Source organism: Coregonus clupeaformis, chromosome 34, assembly GCF_020615455.1.
Source record: "Coregonus clupeaformis isolate EN_2021a chromosome 34, ASM2061545v1, whole genome shotgun sequence".
Classification (NCBI taxonomy): Eukaryota; Metazoa; Chordata; class Actinopteri; order Salmoniformes; family Salmonidae; genus Coregonus; species Coregonus clupeaformis.
In genome coordinates, this window is record NC_059225.1 from 44,503,373 (window position 1) to 44,520,854 (window position 17,482).

General features: G+C 44.1%; 1 protein-coding gene across 2 annotated transcripts in view; it reads left to right on the forward strand.

The window, feature by feature from the left end:
* LOC121550091 (guanine nucleotide exchange factor VAV3) overlaps nucleotides 1–17,482 on the forward strand; it is a 144,652-nt gene that overhangs the window by 121,851 nt on the left and 5,319 nt on the right. For both annotated transcript variants that reach the window (XM_041862223.2, XM_041862224.2), the window contains exons 21-25: nucleotides 420–485; nucleotides 1,820–1,854; nucleotides 7,146–7,262; nucleotides 10,349–10,436; nucleotides 10,951–11,080. In XM_041862223.2, coding sequence (XP_041718157.1) covers nucleotides 420–485; nucleotides 1,820–1,854; nucleotides 7,146–7,262; nucleotides 10,349–10,436; nucleotides 10,951–11,080 — 436 coding nt within the window. The remainder of the gene's footprint in view (nucleotides 1–419; nucleotides 486–1,819; nucleotides 1,855–7,145; nucleotides 7,263–10,348; nucleotides 10,437–10,950; nucleotides 11,081–17,482) is intronic.

The window sequence follows — 17,482 nt, forward strand, 5'->3', positions numbered from 1 at the left end:
ACACACACACACATGTTAAATCAGCCAATGAGTCTGCATTGTATTACAGGCTACTAGACTCCCTTCGAGTCATTACCAGTGGGAGAGAAGAAAGTCCTCAGTCTCAGCTGTTCCTTAACTCAACTCTCTCCATGAGCGATTATTTAAACAATAATTAACTATGCCTGTAAATCTGCTCTGCGTTGCTGACCGAATTGTTGCTAAATTACAAGAAGTCACCCAGCCGAATGTAACGCAATTATCTCTCTCTCTCTCTCCCTCGTTTTCCCTCTGTGTCTCTCTGTCTCTCTCTCTCTCACTCTCCCTCTCTCTCTCTCTCTCTCTCTCTCTCTCTCTCTCTCTCTCTCTCTCTCTCTCTCTCTCTCTCTCTCTCTCTCTCTCTCTCTCTCTCTCTCTCTCTCTCTCTGCTATGGTTTCAGGGCAAAATTCTGACGACGAGAGAGGTTGGCTTCTTTCCAAGCGACGCCGTGAAGCCGTGCCCATGTGTAAGCTAAACACTCAGCACTGTGTTGTCCTAGCAGTAGAGTAGACACTCGGGTGGGTAAGCAGGCAGATGAACATATTCTTCCAGGTGGTGAGATGATTGTTAGGCAGTTTATCTTTGTGGAAATTGTAGGTGATTTTACCTGATTATGTTTAAAGAAGATAATACATGTAGCTTTAACTGCAGTATTTAATTTAACAGTTGGATTAAAAAAGACAGTTTAGATACTTTACTGTGTAATTTCACATTTCTTACCTTGATGATGAGTTGACTATTTAAATCAGCTGTGTAGTGCTAGTGCAAAGAACTTGCAACCCTTGTGGTCCCCAGGACCGAGTTTGGGAAATGCTGTCCTCTATTACTAAATGCATTTGAAACATTTACTAGTAAAACTATATTTTGTGCATTTTGAATTATAACTTTATGACTTGATTTTATCATCATGTTCCTTCAGAATTCACATTGCTGTAATGTGTCTGTTCTTAGTCAGACAAAATTACATTTACATTTGACATTTTAGTCATTTAGCAGACACTCTTATCCAGAGCGACTTACAGTTAGTGAGTGCATACATTATTTTAATTTTTTAATTTTTTTTATACTGGCCCCCCGTGGGAAATGAACCCACAACCCTGGCGTTGCAAGCGCCATGCTCTACCAACTGAGCTCAGCAGCTCATCGATGGACTTTTACAATGACACAGAGCAGATGACCTACAGTGCTATCTGAATGCTTACACCATCATAAAGATAACAAATACATTATCCTACTTCATTAAGGTCATAAGAACCACCAAACCACCTGTTTACAACAAAACCCAAACATGACGTTAAACGTATCTAGGGTAGCCGGGACTACCGCCAAAAAAGAGACTACAGTTGACTTAGTTTGCCAATAGGGGAAAATACATTATTTACTGACTTAGATGGATGAAATAGTGAGATTCAGGTTGGGTGGGATTCGTGGGAATGAAAGAACAATGGTTCACATGTTTCTCTCTCTCTCTCTCTCTCTCTCTCTCTCTCTCTCTCTCTCTCTCTCTCTCTCTCACACAAACACACTCTCTCTCTCTCTCTCTCTCTCTCTCTCTCTCTCTCTCTCTCTCTCTCTCTCTCTCTCTCTCTCTCTCGCTCTCACACAAACACACTCTTTCTCTTTCTTTCTCTCTCTCTCTCTCTCTCTCTCTCTCTCTCTCTCTCTCTCTCTCTCTCTCTCTCTCTCTCTCTCTCTCTCTCTCTCTCTCTCTCTCTCTCTGTATCTCTCTCTGTATCTCTCTCTGTATCTCTCTCTGTATCGCTCTCTGTATCTATCACTGTCTCTCGTCTTTACCCCCAGGTCCCCAAACCTGTCGACTACTCCACACAACCCTGGTATGTTCACGTTCGCCTGGTCCTCACCAAACTTGAATACAAAAATGCATGATAATGACCTCAAGTTATCATACCATTAATTGTAACAGTAGCACATATGGTGGAGCATTACAAGTAGTTTATCAACCTTTCAGAATAAATATGTGGTTGTTAGGTCATGTAGGCTGTAGTTTAGTAAAATCATTATTTGTGAGTGTAGGGTAGACAGTTTGGTAGTTTTTCTGTCATTAGATGTTGCCTGTGTATACCTGTGTGTTTCTCTGTATATCTAAGCTCCCTATTCAATTGAATACTACTTTATTTATCTCCTGAGGGGCAATTACAAGTATCATACTGTACGTGCTACCTGTGTAGAATATAGTAATGGCGCCAGAGGGGATGGCTGCCGTTTTATGGACTCTTAACCAACCGTGCTATTTTGTGTGTTTTTTCGCATTGTTTTTAACTTATTTTGTACATAATGTTGCTGCTACCATCTCTTATGACCGAAAAGAGCTTCTGGAGATCAGAACAGGGATTACTCACCTTGAACTGGACGAATCATTTTTATTTTATGAAAGAAAATGAGATATCGCGGAAGGAGATCGGGGTGCTTGGTAAGGAGCAGGTGACGAGTGGCTAATCTGCCTTTGCCATCGATACTATTGGCCTACTTACAATCGCTTGATAATAAAATGGACGAACTACAGGCACGAATATCCTACCAACGGGACATTAAAAACTGTAATATCTTATGTTTCACCGAGTCGTGGCTGAACGATGAGATGAATAACATACAGCTGGCGGGTTATACACTGTATTGGCAGGATAGAACAGCAGCCTCTGGTAAGACAAGGGGTGTCGGTCTATGTATATTTGTAAACAACAGCTGGTGCACGATATGTAAGGAAGTCTCAAGGTTTTGCTCACCTGAGGTAGAGTATCTCATGATAAGCTGTAGACCACACTATCTACCAAGAGAGTTTTCATCTATATTTTTCGTAGCTGTCTATTTACCACCACAAACCGATGCTGGCACAAAGGCCGCACTCAATGAACTGTATACGGCCATAAGCAAACAGGAAAACGCTCATCCAGAGGCGGCTCTCCTAGTGGCCGGGGACTTTAATGCAGGGAAACTTAAATCCGTTTTACCTCATTTCTGCCAGCATGTTAAATGTGCAACCAGAGGGAAAAAACTCTAGACCACCTTTACTCCACACACAGAGACGCATACAAAGCTCTCCCTCGCCCTCCATTTGGAAAATCTGACCATAATTCTATCCTCCTGATTCCTGCTTACAAGCAAAAACTAAAGCAGGAGCACCAGTGACTCGGTCAATAAAAAAGTGGTCAGATGAAGCAAATGCTAAGCTACAGGACTGTTTGCTAGCACAGACTGGAATATTTTCCGGGATTCTTCCGATGGCATTGAGGAGTACACCACATCAGTCACTGGCTTCATCACTAAGTGCATTGCGACGTTGTCCCCACAGTGACTGTACGTACATACCCCAACCAGAAGCCATGGATTACAGGCAACATCCGCACTGAGCTAAAGGGTAGAGCTGCCGATTTCAAGGAGCAGGACTCTAACCCGGAAGCTTATAAGAAATCCAGCTATGCCCTCCGACAAACCATCAAACAGGCAAAGCATCAATACAGGACTAAGATCGAATCGTACTACACCGGCTCCGACGCTCGTCGGATGTGGCAGGGCTTGCAAACTATTACAGACTACAAAGGGAAGCACAGCTGCGAGCTGCCCAGTGACACGAGCCTACCAGACGAGCTAAATTACTTCTATGCTCGCTTCGAGGCAAGTAACACTGAAACATGCATGAGAGCATCAGCTGTTCCGGATGACTGTGTGATCACGCTCTCCGTAGCCGATGTGAGTAAGACCTTTTAAATAGGTCAACATTCACAAGGCCGCAGGGCCAGACGGATTACCAGGACGTGTACTCTGAGCATGCGCTGACCAACTGGCAAGTGTCTTCACTGACATATTCAACCTCTCCCTGTCTGAGTCTGTAATACCAACATGTTTCAAGCAGACCACCATAGTCCCTGTGCCCAAGAACACTAAGGCAACCTGTATAAATGACTACCGACCCGTAGCACTCACATCTGTAGCCATGAAGTGCTTTGAAAGGCTGGTCATGGCTCACATCAACACCATTATCCCAGAAACCCTAGACCCACTCCAATTTGCATATCGCCCCAACAGAGCCACAGATGATGCAATCTCTATTGCGCATCACACTGCCTTTTCACACCTGGACAAAAGGAACACCTACAGTGGGGAGAACAAGTATTTGATACACTGCCGATTTTGCAGGTTTTCCTACTTACAAAGCATGTAGAGGTCTGTAATTTTTATCATAGGTACACTTCAACTGTGAGAGACGGAATCTAAAACAAAAATCCAGAAAATCACATTGTATGATTTTTAAGTAATTAATTTGCATTCTATTGCATGAGATAAGTATTTGATCACCTACCAACCAGTAAGAATTCCGGCTCTCACAGACCTGTTAGTTTTTCTTTAAGAAGCCCTCCTGTTCTCCACTCATTACCTGTATTAACTGCACCTGTTTGAACTCGTTACCTGTATAAAAGACACCTGTCCACACACTCAATCAAACAGACTCCAACCTCTCCACAATGGCCAAGACCAGAGAGCTGTATAAGGACATCAGGGATAAAATTGTAGACCTGCACAAGGCTGGGATGGGCTATAGGACAATAGGCTTGGTGAGAAGGCAACAACTGTTGGCGCAATTATTAGAAAATAGAAGAAGTTCAAGATGACGGTCAATCACCCTCGGTCTGGGGCTCCATGCAAGATCTCACCTCGTGGGGCATCAATGATCATGAGGAAGGTGAGGGATCAGCCCAGAACTACACGGCAGGACCTGGTCAATGACCTGAAGAGAGCTGGGACCACAGTCTCAAAGAAAACCATTAGTAACACACTACGCCGTCATGGATTAAAATCCTGCAGCGTACGCAAGGTCCCCCTGCTCAAGCCAGCGCATGTCCAGGTCCGTCTGAAGTTTGCCAATGACCATCTGGATGATCCAGAGGAGGAATGGGAGAAGGTCATGTGGTCTGATGAGACAAAAATAGAGCTTTTGGTCTAAACTCCACTGGCTGTGTTTGGAGGAAGAAGAAGGATGAGTACAACCCCAAGAACACCATCCCAACCGTGAAGCATGGAGGTGGAAACATAATTCTTTGGGGATGCTTTTCTGCAGAGGGGACAGGACGACTGCACCGTATTGAGGGGGAGGATGGATGGGGCCATGTATCGCGAGATCCTGGCCAACAACCTCCTTCCCTCAGTAAGAGCATTGAAGATGGAGTCGTGGCTGGGTCTGCCAGCATGACAACGACTCGAAACACACAGCCAGGGCAACTAAGGAGTGGCTCCGTAAGAAGCATCTCAAGGTCCTGGAGTGGCTCTAGCCAGTCTCCAGACCTGAACCCAATAGAAAATCTTTGGAGGGGAGCTGAAAGTCTGTATTGCCCAGCGACAGCCCCCGAAACCTGAAGGATCTGGAGAAGGTCTGTATGGAGGAGTGGGCCAAAATCCCTGCTGCAGTGTGTGCAAACCTGGTCAAGACCTACAGGAAACGTATGATCTCTGTAATTGCAAACAAAGGTTTCTGTACCAAATATAAAGTTCTGCTTTTCTGATGTATCAAATACTTATGTCATGCAATAAAATGCAAATTAATTACTTAAAAATCATACAATGTGATTTTCTGGATTTTTGTTTTAGATTCCGTCTCTCACAGTTGAAGTGTACCTATGATAAAAATTACAGACCTCTACATGCTTTGTAAGTAGGAAAACCTGCAAAATCGGCAGTGTATCAAATACTTGTTCTCCCCACTGTATGTGAGATTGCTATTCATTGACTACAGCTCAGCGTTCAACACCATAGTGCCCTCAAAGCTCATCACTAAGCTAAGGACCCTGGGACTAAACACCTCCCTCTGCAACTGGATCCTGGACTTCCTGATGGGCCGCACCCAGGTGGTAAGGGTAGGTAACATCACATCCGCCACGCTGATCCACAACACTGGGGCCCCTCAGGGGTGCGTGCTCAGTCCCCTCCTGTACTCCCTGTTCACTCATGACTGCATGGCCAGGCACGACTCCAACACCATCATTAAGTTTGCCGATGACACAACAGTGGTAGGCCTGATGACCGACAACGACGTGACAGCCTATAGGGAGGAGGTCAGAGACCTGGCCGTGTGGTGCCAGGACAACAACCTCTCCCTCAACGTGATCAAGACAAAGGAGATGATTGTGGACTACAGGAAAAAGAAGAGGAACGAGCAAGCCCCCATTCTCATCGACGGAGCTGTAGTGGAGCAGGTTGAGAGCTTCGAGTTCCTTGGTGTCCACATCACCAACAAACTAACATGGTCCAAGCACACCAAGACAGTCGTGAAGAGGGCACGACAAAACCTATTCCCCCTAAGGAGACTGAAAAGATTTGGCATGGGTCCTCAGATCCTCAAAAGGTTCTACAGCTGCACCATCGAGAGCATCCTGACTGGTTGCATCACTGCCTGGTATGGCAACAGCTCTGCCTCCTACCGCAAGGCACTACAGAGGGTAGTGCGTACGGCCCAGTACATCACTGGGGCCAAGCTTCCTGCCATCCAGGACCTCTATAGTAGGCGGTGTCAGAGGAAGGCCCTAAAAATTGTCAAAGACTCCAGCCACCCTAGTCATAGACTGTTCTCTCTGCTACCGCACGACAAGCGGTAACGAAGCGCCAAGACTAGGTCCAAGAGGCTTCTAAACAACTTCTACCCCCAAGCCATAAGACTCCTGAACATCTAATCAAATGGCTACCCAGACTATTTGCACTGCCCGCCACTCTTCTTTTACGCTGCTGCTACTCTCTGTTTATTATCTATGCATAGTCACTTTAATAACTCTACCTACATGTACATATTACCCCAATTACCTCGACTAACCGGTGCCCCCGCACATTGACTCGGTACCGGTAACCCCTGTATATAGCCTCGCTATTGTTATTTTTACTGCTGCTCTTTAATTATTTGTTACTTTTATTTCGTATTATTTTATAATTATTAATTTTATTATTATTATATATATATATTTTTGGTATTCTTTCTTCAAACTGCATTGTTGGTTAAGGGCTTGTAAGTAAGCATTTCACTGTAAGGTCTACACCTGTTGTATTCGTGCATGTGACAAATAAAATGTGATTTGATTTTATTTAAATACAGTTCTGTAACCTGTCAGTGCCTCCTGGACTGTAGGTTTGCTGGGCCCATGGAGAGACTTCAGGCTGAGGCAGAACTGATCAACAGAGGGAATAGCACCTACCTGGTCCGCCACCGGAGCCGCGAGTTCACAGAGTACGCCATCAGCATTAAGTAAGTGAGCAGCACAGTACAGCATACACAGCACGGTACAGTACAGCCCAGCCCAGTACAGCACAGTACAGCACAGCACATCCCAGTACAGTACAGTACAGCCCAGCCCAGTACAGCACAGTACAGTACAGCCCAGCCCAGTACAGCACAGTACAGCACAGTACAGCACAGTACAGCCCAGTACAGCACAGCACAGCACAGCACAGTACAGTACAGTACAGTACAGCACAGCACAGTACAGCCCAGTACAGTATAGTACAGCACAGCCAAGTACAGCACAGCCCAGTACAGCACAGCACAGTACAGTACAGTACAGCACAGCCCGGTACAGCACAGCACAGTACAGTACAGTACAGCATAGCCCGGTACAGTACAGCACAGTACAGCACAGCCAAGTACAGCACAGCCCAGTACAGCACAGCACAGTACAGTACAGCACAGCCCGGTAGAGTACAGCACAGTACAGCATAGCACAGTACAGCACAGCGCAGTACAGCATAGCACAGTATACAAAGCACAGTACAGCACAGTACAGCACAGCACAGTACAGTATACACAGCACAGTCACACTTTGCAAATAGTCCTCTTAAAGCTTACATGAATCATTAGTCACACAGGAGAATACCATACCCTTCCTCTACTGTCAGTGCTGGTTCAGTCCTACCATTAACTCTCGGCACAGACTGTACTGTTTGTTGCTCTGCTCTGGTTAAGAGCATTGGCTAAAGGATGGCATTGGACAATACATGCATTGAAAAGTGACTTACGAAATAACTACAACAATGAGGTGAGACGTGCAGGAGTAATGATTCTGATAAGTGAGTGCTACAGTACAGTGGTATTTGTTTTACATGCTGTGTAGCATTGCTGCAAACACATTTAAACTACACGCGAGGTAGATGGGAAAATAACACTTTTGCGTGTTATCACTGTATCATTTCAGTCACCCCAAGCTGTAGATAGACAGATTACGGTACTGTATGTTCAGACAGGTTGGAACATGCCAATGATATGCAGCGTCAAAAAATAAGATGTTTTATTGTCACATACTCCGGATAGGTGCAGTGTTGTTTTACAGGATCAGCCATAGTAGTACGGCTCCCCTGGAGCAAATTAGGTTTAAGTGCCTTGCTCAAGGGCACATCAACATATTTTTCACCTTGTCAGCTCGGGTATTCAAACTAGTGATCTTTCGGTTACTGGCCCAACGCTCTAACCGCTAGACTACCAGCCGCCCTAGGCTACTAGGCTACCCGCCGCCGTTTCTGTCCCAGGTTGGGTTGCAACACTCCTTCCCTGAAGGGAGCCGGTAGAGCTGAGAGAGAGGGAGAGAGAAAGAGAGAGAGGGAGAGAGAGAGAGAGAGAGAGAGAGAGAGAGAGAGAGAGAGAGAGAGAGAGAGAGAGAGAGAGAGAGAGAGAGAGAGAGAGAGAGAGAGAGAGAGAGAGAGAGAGAGAGAGAGAGAGAGAGAGAGAGAGAGAGAGAGAGAGAGAGAGAGAGAGAGAGAAGGAGAGCTGCTCTGAGAGGCTGCTTGAAACGTTCCCTTCAACTCCACTTAATTCATCTCCTCCTTTTTTCCTCTCTTACGAAAGCAGAGCTTTTCAATGCCTTCAAGTTCCACCAGAGCTGAAGTCTTAATTGCTTGCGTGTGAAGCATACTGCTGCAGCGCTAGTGAATAGACCCAGAGAGACTGTTATACAGCCTGCTCAAGGTTATTTAAACCATCACAAAGAAAACGAGAGAAAAAGAGAAAAAAGAAAACTCCACATCTGTGTGGAAACTACATTAAGAAAGTGTTTGAAACAGACAATGCCCTATCCTTGGCTCCCTCTGCATCACACTGCTGTGTTATTGAGGCCTTGCCGCCTTCCTTCCACAAGCTACAGCCACAAGACTCCAGCCAAGAGGGTCCAGTCAGTCTAAATTAAGCTCTGGCATTTCAGTGTACAATAGTCCCGTCACTGGGGTTTGTTTTGGTGCGTAGAATATGGATTAGGCCATATTATTGGGGGGATTACGGCTCTGAGAGTGAGATAAGAGGATAATAATAGAGATCAAGAGAGGAGAAGGCTTTCTTTGAGAGAGACAGACAAAGGGGGCTGACGCTATTGGCTCTGTGTCTCTATACCCTCCATACCCTCCCCTCCTCCCTGCCCCACTCTGCCCTGCTGAGACCCTCTAAATGGGGGCGACTGCCCTTCCATCAGCCCCCTCCCCTGGTCCCAAGGGGTAATGAGGAATGGTGCCCCTGTCTATCGACGTCTACACACGCACACACACACACACACACTCACTCACACACACCCCTCCCCATCACTCAGGTGTCAGAAACCCAAGTCTCAGAGCATTTCGTATGATATTTTACGTTTCGTATGGTATGTATTCATTTGTGGGTGTCCATCATCCATTTCGTATGATATGTTACGAATTACAGTTAGAATGATATGTTACAAATTTGTAAAACATACAATATATACGAATTTGAAAAACGTGTGATATGTTACGAATTCCAATTTGTTGTGGCTAATGTTAGCTAGGGGGTTAAAGCTAACTTTAGCTAGCTGGCTAACATTAGCTAGGTTATAGGGTTAGGGTTTAAGGTTAGGGTTAAGGTTAGGAATTAGGTTAAAGGGTTAAAGGGTTAAGGTTAGGTTTAGGATTAGGGGAAAGGTTAGCTAACATGCTAAGTAGTAGCAAAGTAGCTAAAAAGTAGTAAGTAGTTGAAAAGTTGCTAATTAGCTAAAATGCTAAAGTTGCCCATGCTGCAATTCAAACACGCAACTTTTGGGTTGCTAGACATTCGCGTTATATGCACACCCATCCACCCCTACCAACCACCCTCCTTTATTTGTATTATTTATTAACCTTCTGTCTTATGTAACCATACCATTCGTAACATATCATAATAATTTCTTGTCCCTGGTTTACATTTAATATGTTACTTCTAGTCTATGAGACCAGGCTGCAGAAACCTTTGGGCCCAAGCATTACCATGGCAGCGTCCAGACCCCCCCCACCCTCCCTACTGGGGGATCGATCTCAATGATTACCAGAAAATTACACTCATCACTTATTCATGGCCCACAGGTACAACAATGACGTGAAGCACATCAAGATCCTGACCAGAGATGGCTGCTTCCACATCGCAGAAAACAAGAAGTTCAGGAGTATATTAGTGAGTCTGTTTCCGTTTTATAGACCACCTCTGCATTTCACACATAAATAAATCACTCAGCGTTTCTTTAATTAAATGTCAAAACATGAATCTTATTTTGAGCCCCTTGCTGTGTGAAAATAGCTCTGATTAGTGGTGTGCTTTACATTACTGCCCGTAGGCCTTGTAGAGAATTATAGACAAGGATCGGTCCAGGGTGAATTGGATGTGTTCTTTGCCTTCTATTCACCCAGGATTGTGCTGCTTTTAGCTGCAGTTATAAAATATTTTACTGTTAGTCCTCTGTAGGTGTATGCAGCTTTTATTTCACCCAAACCTTTAATCTTCATATTAAGTGAATCATTTTGTCGTTTTCATTTAATTGGCATTGGACAGAGGACATTTTAAAACAAATGTTGAATGATATAGAGCACATTACAATTTTTTCATAAATCATTTTCATGCCAATGGTGTTTTTGTGTGAGGCTATTTGGCTAACTGTGAGAATGTGTGTGTGTGTGCGTGTGTGTTACAGGAACTAATTGAATACTACAAACACCATTCATTGAGGGAAGGCTTTAGAAGCCTGGACACCACACTGCAGTTCCCCTACAGAGAACAGGAGAATGCTGCTATGCTCCACACCAACAGACCTGGAGGAAACAGTGAGTACAAAACAACACTACATACACAACACAACATGAACACGAACACAGCACAACACTACGCTCTTAGAAAAAAAGGTGCTATCTAGAACCAAAAAGGGTTCTTCGGCTGTCCCCGTAGGAGAACCCTTTGGAGAACCCCTTTTGGTTTCAGGTAGAACCCTTTTGGTTCCAGGTAGAACCATTTGGGGTTCCATGTAGAACCCTTTCCACAAAGGGTTCTACATGGAACCCAAACAAGTTCTACCTGGACCTAAAAAGGATTCTACCTGGAACCTAAAAGGGTTCTCCTATGGGGACAGCCGCAGAACCTTTTTGGAACCATTTTTTTCTAAGAGTGTGCACATGAAGGCGCTCCTCCTTTAGGTCTGCTAGTCAGGACCTGCAAATAACAATCAAACTCTTCATCATTGAATTTCGGTTCCTTTCATGTGATGACTGCCTACCATGACGCCGAATAACACAAAGAACACTGAATACTAACCTCCCAGTAGATATAGCTAGCTACATTCATGCATGGTTTGGTTTTGGGTAAGCTCTTTGCTGAGACAGTGAAAATATGAATTATACTGTATACTGTTCTTTCTTTTGTCTAGAGAAGGGATGCAGGTCTAGTGGCAGTTCCAGAAGCAGGTTTGGTTGAAAGAAAATAAGAGTTTGTTATGAACAGTATCACAGAAACTTGGCTTAGAATGGTGTTGCTATGGCTGCGATAGCTGGCTGATAAGTCTTGGGTAAAGAGTGTGTGCTGGGTGACATTTCACTGTGAGCACAGCAACACACCTGGAGAGAGGACAGGTGTTTCACAGGATGATTATGATTGCTCCAATTTCAATCTCTCATTCAATCTGTCATTGGCAGATTTAATTAGCCATTAGCTGATCGTTTTTGTTGGTTAGAACATGTTGTATGACGACACAAATCACATTTTGAACAGTTTGTTTTGGAATAGTTGGATAGTGAAACTGGCAAGACATTGGCTCAAAAATGTGTATTACAGTTGAAGTCGGAAGTTTACATACACCTTAGCCAAATACATTTAAACTCAGTTTTTCACAATTCCTGACATTTTATCCTAGTAAAAAGTCCCTGTCTTTATTTTAAGAATGTGAAATGTCAGAATAATAGTAGAGAGAATGATTTATTTCAGCTTTTATTTATTTCATCACATTCCCAGTGGGTCAGAAGTTTACATACACTCAATTAGTATTTGGTAGCAACTTGGGTCAAACGTTTCGGGTAGCCTTCCACAACCTTCCTACAATAAGTTGGGTGAATTTTGGCCCATTCCTTCTGACAGAGCTGGTGTAACTGAGTCAGGTTTGTATGCCTCCTTGCTTGCATACGCTTTTTCAGTTCTGCCCACACATTTTCTATAGGATTGAGGTCAGGGCTTTGTGATGGCCACTCCAATACCTTGACTTTGTTGTCCTTAAGCCATTTTGCCACAACATTGGAAGTATGCTTGGGGTCATTGTCCATTTGGAAGACCCATTTGCAACCAAGCTTTAACTTCCTGACTGATGTCTTGAGATGTTGCTTCTATATATCCACATAATTTTCCTTCCTCATGATGCCATCTATTTTGTGAAGTGAACCAGTCCCTCCTGCAGCAAAGCACCCCCCACGGGGGGCCAGAATGAATAAAAATAAATAAAAAATGTATACACTCACTAACTGTAAGCACTAACTGTAAGTCGCTCTGGATGAGAGCGTCTGCTAAATGACAATTTTTTTTAAAAATAATGTTGCCACCCCCGTGCTTCACTGTTGGGATGGTGTTCTTCGGCTTGCAAGCGCTCCCCCTTTTTCCTCCAAACATAACGATGGTCATTATGGCCAAACAGTTATATTTTTGTTTCATCAGACCAGAGGACATTTCTCCATAAAGTACGATCTTTGTCCCCATGTGCAGTTGCAAACCGTAGTCTGGCTTTTTTATGGCGGTTTTGGAGCAGTGGCTTTTTCCTTGCTGAGCGGCCTTTCAGGTTATGTTGATATAGGACTCGTTTTACTGTGGATATACTTTTGTACCTGTTTCCTCCAGCATCTTCACAAGGTCCTTTGCTGTTGTTCTGGGATTGATTTGCACTTTTCGCACCAAAGTACATTCATCTCTGGGAGACAGAATCCGTCTCCTTCCTGAGCGGTATGATGGCTGCGTGGTCCCATGGTCTTTATACTTGCGTACTATTGTTTGTACAGATGAACGTGGTACCTTCAGGCGTTTGGAAATTGCTCCAAGGATGAACCGGACTTGTGGAGGTCTACAATTTATTTTCTGAGGTCTTGGCTGATTTCTTTTGATTTTCCCATGATGTCAAGCAAAGAGGCATTGAGTTTGAAAGTAGGCCTTGAAATACATCCACAGGTACACCTCCAATCGACTCAAATGATGTCAATTAGCCTATCAGAAGCTTCTAAAGCCATGACATCATTTTCTGGAATATTCCAAGCTGTTTAAAGGCACAGTCAACTTAGTGTATGTAAACTTCTGACCCACTGGAATTGTGATACAGTGAATTATAAATGAAATAATCAGTCTGTAAACAATTGTTGGAAAAATTACTTGTGTCATGCACAAAGTAGATGGCCTAACCGACTTGCCAAAAGTATAGTTTGTTAACAACACATTTTTGGAGTGGTTGAAAAACAAGTTTTAATGACTCCAACCTAAATGTATGTAAACTTCCGACTTCAACTGTATAAGCAAATAGTGTATAGTATCTGGCACTTTCCTTGGTTTGTGGACTGGTTTGTGGACTGATCTGTGGACTGGTGTGTGAACTGGTTTGTGAACTGGTTTGTGGACTGGTGTGTGGACTGGTGTGTGGACTGGTTTGTGAACTGGTTTGTGGACTGGTTTCTGAACTGATTTGTGGACTGGTTTGTGAACTAGTTTGTGGACTGGTTTTGTGGACTGATTTTGTGGACTGGATGGTTCTGAATCAGTTTCTAGTTCTAGTTTTAATAGAAGTGATTCTCAATCAGAGTCAGACTATAGTGGTGGTCCCTGTCAGTCAAAATGGTGTTAGGAGCACTGTGTTACTGTACATGATGAATACTGTATAGTCCTGTACTGCTGTTACAGCATGGATAAGAAGACAGCAGAGACAGAGGAGAAGTTGCATGTTGGATCCCAGTGGTGAGGAAGGGGTTAAACGCAGTACCGACGCCGGCAGCACACCCGCAGCACTGGAGCCTCTCTCTGGGGTTGATGGGAGTTTATGACGCATTGCAATCAGTGCTGAGATTAGATTTTATTGTAGCACCATATGTCACCGTGCGAAAAGCGCAAGAAAAACTCCCAGGATTCGCTGAAGGTCATGTTGCAAGTGCAGGGGAAACAAGACAGAAAAGAAAGGCAGATGATCACAGTGAGTCAGAAGCTGGATGCTGCATGTCTCACTTTTCATTTTGCTTGTCACTCAAATGTCTCACACAAACAACATTGAGGGAGGAAGGAAGGATGAAAAACAACTTGTCTCTCACTGAGAAAATTGAATTCCAACCTGTTTCTTTTCCCACTCTCTTTTTGTTGTCTCTCCTTCTCTCTCCTTCTCTCATCCTCTTTCCTCCTCTCTCCTTCTCTCTCCTTCTCTCATCCTCTCTCCTCCTCTCTCCTCCTCTCCTCTCCTCTCTTTCAATCTCATTCCCTCTCCTTCTCTCTCCTTCTATCCTCCTCTCTCCTCCTCTCTCCTCCTCTTTCCTCCTCTCTCCTCTCTCCTTCTTTCTCCTTCTCTATCCTTCTCTCTCCTCCTCTCTCCTCCTCTCTCATCCTCTCTCCTCTCTCATCCTCTCTCCTCCTCTCTCTTTCTCTCCTCCTTCTCCTCCTCTCTCCCCCTCTCTCATCCTCTCTCCTCCTCTCTCATCCTCTCTCCCCCTCTCTCATCCTCTCTCCTTCTCTCTCATTCTCTCTAAGGCCCCAACTCATAGAATTCAGCTCCCTTCTTTACTTGTAAATCACTCTTTTGTTTAGTTGTTCATTTCTACCAGTATGGCTGAAATGCTAATGCAGTTTATGTTGTGTTTTTGACATGACTCTGTTGTAAATATCTCAGAACCCTCCTGGTCCCTACTGATTTACACCATAATCAACCCTGGCAGCATCAGACTTCCCAGTTGGAAGATGGAATAAGCAGGATGGAATAATCAGGAAATCTGGGAATCCTCCAACCGGAATTTCTAGAAAACCAGGGAATTTGGGGAAAGTTACTGGAATTTACAACTTTAATCAACATTGTTGAGGGCCATAGCATCACTGTTGATCCATCACACATGGGTAATATGTAGGTTATTACCTGCATGATACAGTATGTGTCTAGTGGAAACATATTTCCTGCAGAGGAGAGAGAGATATAACCTACAGATATTAAAATGCTCATCAGATTTCTCCTCTGATCTTCCTCCCTGTGATAGAAACCAGGCTTGACATTTAGTCTGTCAATGAGCTTCTCCTAATATGCATTTTTTGAGAATATGCTTACAAGAGTTGACCAGGGAGTCTGGTACTCTGGTTGGTGGTGTGTATGTTGCTTGCGTGCCCGCACACTCGTGTGTGTGTGTGTGTGTGTGTGTGTGTCTGATAATGACCTAACACAGCAGACAGTGGGTTGTTAGTATGGATAGGCAGCGGTGGCTCATGAATAAAATATCTCTGTGTGGGGCTGTATAGCAGCAGTCGTTAGCCCTGTGACTGTGAGCAGGGTAAACATATTGCGTGGTTGACATCAGCTCTGTTGCATTGCTCTGGGCCTGCTGGTCAGATGGGGATTCATATGGTAGCAGGATGAGGACCAGGGCTGCCAGTGCGGATAGCAGGTGCATGGGGTGGTATTGTGCTTGAGAGGGGTAAACACACACATATGCAAGCGAGCTTGCACGCACATACACGCGCACACACACACAGGAAAGCACACACACGCAAACACACACATGTACAGTACCAGTCAAATGTTTGGACACACCTACTCATTCCAGGGTTTTTCTTTATTTTTTATTATTTTCTACGTTGTAGAATAATAGTGAAGACATCAAAACTATCAAATAACACAAATGGAATCATGTAGTAACCCAAAAAGTGTTAAACAAATCAAAATATATTTTAGATTTTAGATTCTTCAAAGTAGCCACCCTTTGCCTTGATGACAGCTTTGCACACTCTTGGCATTCTCTCAACCAGCTTCATGAGGTAGTCACCTGGAATGCATTTCAATTAACAGGTGTGCCTTCTTAAAAGTTAATTTGTAGAATTTCTTTCCTTCTTAATGGGTTTGAGCCAATCAGTTGTGTTGTGACAAGGTAGGGGTGGTATACAAAAGATAGCCCTATTTGGTAAAAGACCAAGTCCATATTACGTCAAGAACAGCTCAAATAAGCAAAGAGAAATGACAGTCCATCATTACTTTAAGACATGAAGGTCAGTCGATCCGGAAGATTTCAAGAACTTTGAAAGTTTCTTCAAGTGCAGTCGCAAAAACCATCAAGCGCTATGATGAAACGGGCTCTCATGAGGACCGCCACTGGAAAGGAAGACCCAGAGTTACCTCTGCTGCAGAGGATAAGTTCATTAGAGTTAACTGCACCTCAGATTGCAGCCCAAATAAATGCTTCACAGAGTTCAAGTAACTGACACATCTCAACATCAACTGTTCAGAGACTACGTGAATCAGGCCTTCATGGTGGAATTGCTGCAAAGAAACCACTACTAAAGGACACCAATAAGAAGAAGATACCTGCTTGGACCAAGAAACACGAGCAATGGACATTAGACCAGTGGAAATCGTCCTTTGGTCTGGAGTCCAAATTGGAGATTTTTGGTTCCAACCGCCGTGTCTTTGTGAAACGCAGAGTAGGTGAACGGAAGATCTCCGCATTTGTGGTTCCCACCGTGAAGCATGGAGGAGGAGGTGTGATGGTGTGGGGGTGCTTTGCTGGTGACACTGTCTGTGATTTATTTCGAATTCAAGGCACACTTAACCAGCATGGCTACCACAGCATTCTGCAGCGATATGCCATCCGATCTGGTTTGCGCTTAGTGGGACTATCATTTGTTTTTCAACAGGACAATGACCCAACACACCTCCAGGCTGTGTAAGGGCTATTTGACCAAGAAGGAGAATGATGGAGTGCTGCATCAGATGACCTGGCCTCCACAATCACCCGACCTCAACCCAATTGAGATGGTTTGGGATGAGTTGGACCGCAGAGTGAAGGAAAAGCAGCCAACAAGTGCTCAGCATATGTGGGAACTCCTTCAAGACTGTTGGAAAAGCATTCCAGGTGAAGCTGGTTGAGAGAATGTGCGAAGCTGTCAAGGCAAAGGGTGGCTACTTTGAAGAATCTAAAATCTAAAATCTATTTAGATTTGGTTACTACGTGATTCCATATGTGTTATTTCAT